General features: G+C 34.6%; 1 protein-coding gene across 1 annotated transcript; it reads right to left on the reverse strand.

Moving 5' to 3' along the window:
• Nucleotides 1-1,726: 1,726 nt before the first annotated feature.
• On the reverse strand, nt 1,727-2,940 carry LOC133818695 (NDR1/HIN1-like protein 6). The gene has a single exon (XM_062251730.1). It carries the CDS (start codon nt 2,751-2,753, stop codon nt 1,989-1,991), a length of 765 nt encoding a protein of 254 aa, XP_062107714.1. The 5' UTR covers nt 2,754-2,940; the 3' UTR covers nt 1,727-1,988.

The following is a 2,940-nucleotide window of genomic DNA, read 5'->3' on the forward strand; positions in this document are numbered from 1 at the left end:
ACTTATTAAATTTAACTGTTTTGTTATTACATAGCTGTGAGAATATTATTGTTCTATGTATAATGATAAATGATCATGCTTTTATCACTAATATTTTTATATATAATTATAGGATTTATTTTATTATTTTAACTTATAATTATAGTATGATTTAATATAAATTAAATGATCATTTATAAAGACTATTTTCCAACAAGGGTCAAAATTTGACCTTTGACCACCCAAATTATAGATATTACAAATCTACCACGGCTTAAGGCTCGGGACGTGACACTAGATTTGTACCATGATAGCAAATGTTTGTAGTGTGATCAGGCTTGAGACATATTTGACATCTGGGTTTGGGGTTGGAAGATTAATTAAAGGTGGGTCTCCATTGAGTATAGGAAGAAATAGACAGTGGTTTTCCAAGTAGGTTCTATGAAGGGATAGGCAACTTGTTCTGTTTCTGGTGGATTGGGGAACAAGAAGAAGGTTGGAGAAAAGAAAATGGAATATGGGACTTTTGTTTTATTTGTTTATTATTGAGGTTCAACCGAGCAAGATCGACATGAAGAGAGCTTGTGGGATCAGTTTTATTTTGACGCTCTTGTCGATAATCAAAACTCAACAACAGATTGAACTTGCTCGAGAGTTCGCTTATCGGATTGATTCTGAATGGATGTCACAAAAGCTTCATACTCACGACCCAAGCTATCGAGGAAATAAATCAGATGATCTTACTGGTTCACCGATAGAGGCCAATTTATTACATATAATTTTGAATTTCTAAATATTTTGATCATCAGTGAGACCATTTTTTTTTTTGTATCAAATAAAATTTCCATAATGATATTTTTGGAAATAAATTAGAATAGAAGGTTAAATATAATTCTTTTTCTAATTTAAAGAAAGTTGAATGTAATATAAAATTATAATTAAGAGTTATTAGGAAAAAATAATCTTATTGAAAAATTACTCTATTATTATAATAAATACATTACTTTATTATGATCAATAATGATGTTTCAATATCAATTAAAATATTGTTGGGTGTTACAAATAAAATAGACCTATGAAGGTTTTTTTTTACTTTTTGACAAATATGATGGTTTTTTTTAATTAATAATTCTGAGTTTAAATTTTTGTACGGAACAATTGCAATTTTTCTAACATTTACACGGTATAGATCTAGTAATAATCAATTTAAAAGTTAGAAAATGATCACCAAGGTGGCTTTAAGTTGACTATAATTAACTTAATTAATTATCTTGGTTGGCCAACTAATGTTGATCAGTCGTGACCGATTGTCCTCTTAATTTTTTTTTTATTTCTCTTCCTTTTCATGGAGAACCATTCCCATGAATGGAATTCAAGGTTTATATATTATGTACTTGTCTATAATAAACAATCTTAGAAAAGCTTATATTTTCATTATAGACTATAGCCTCTCCCAATCCAATATTCTAGTCTTATCTATCTGAGTCCCCTTTGATTCAAAATATTAATTTTCAAATATTGTTTTGGCGTATATGTACACGCTTGCGCATAATTTTAGGTTTCTTTACATCATATATATTATGACTGATCAACAACCAAATTGTCCCAAAATCAAGTTAATCACATGTATATATATACATACACGGTAAAAAAAAAAAGCCAAAAAGCAGTTGCGTGACTATCGTCAGTGCTCAAGAGAAGGAGAAGACACACTAATATATATATATATATATATATAAATATAATCTAAATCAATATAAGATATATTAAGTGCAAACTGCGCAATAAACAATAATCCAATCCAAGTACAGAGAAATAAAAAAATAAATGTATATGTATAGGCTATATATATATATATATGATTATATCAGTGTAAAAAAAAATACACGAAAAGAGAAAAATGGAAAAATGGAAAACTCCCTAGATCATGTGCGTATAAGGGAAGCGAATAAGGGTGTATAGATAGAATAGAGAGAGAGAGAGAGAGAGAGAGAGAGAGAGCATATAATCTATAACCTGAACCTGAACTTACAGCTACTATTACGAATTCTAATGTCATTGTTAGCCGAGAGACTATCGACATTGAGTTTACACCTCACCAAGAACTTGACCTTGAAAAGCTTGAGTTTCCCCAGCTTCACTCTCACCGGCTGCCTTACCCTAAGAACGATGGGAATATACCCAATCTGCTGCTGCTGCTGCTGCAACGCACCCAAAAGCCCTGCGGCGTTCTGCGTCTGCCCTGACAGTGGCACCACCAGCTGCGTCGTGTTGCGATGCCCTTGGTAGAACTTAGGCAGCGCTCCCTCCGAAAGCTTCGTCGCCACGTACCACACGCTAATCCTACTCCCGCTCTCGTAGTAAATCCCGATCTTCTTGTTGGGATTTGTGGCCGTGATTGTCACGTCGAAAGTCGCCGAAAGGCTCTGGTCGTTGCTCATGTTGAACTGCGTTATCTGAAGCTTGTCCACCGTGTACTTGGGCAGCTTCGGTCGGAACACCAGGTACATGACTCCTCCGGCTATGGCGACGGCTATTATTAGAAAAGTGATGAGGAGGACTATCGAGCAAAGGAATCTGCATAGGCAGCTTCTTCGCTTCTTTGGTGGCTTGGAGTGTATCACTGGAATGGTTCGGCGGAATGGAGCAGCATATGGCTGTGCAACCGGGTCACCGTTGTCGGACTTTGTGACTCCTCGTGGTACCAAAGGAACCTCTGCTGTTGCCGGTGCTTCTACATCTCGTGCTGGGTGGATTCTCTGATGATCTGCCATGGCCGGTATTTGATATATATAAACTGTATAGCTAGCTAGACAAAATTGATCAGATAATAATTCAGAAATACTGAGGAGAGCAACTAGCTAGTTCTATAGCTGCAAAATGTTATTAATACAACTATAGTTTATAAATTAAAGTAAGAAGGTTTCTTAAATGGTTGGAAGAGAGTATTATATATATTTA

Source organism: Humulus lupulus, chromosome 2 (assembly GCF_963169125.1).
Source record: "Humulus lupulus chromosome 2, drHumLupu1.1, whole genome shotgun sequence".
Taxonomy (NCBI): Eukaryota; Viridiplantae; Streptophyta; class Magnoliopsida; order Rosales; family Cannabaceae; genus Humulus; species Humulus lupulus.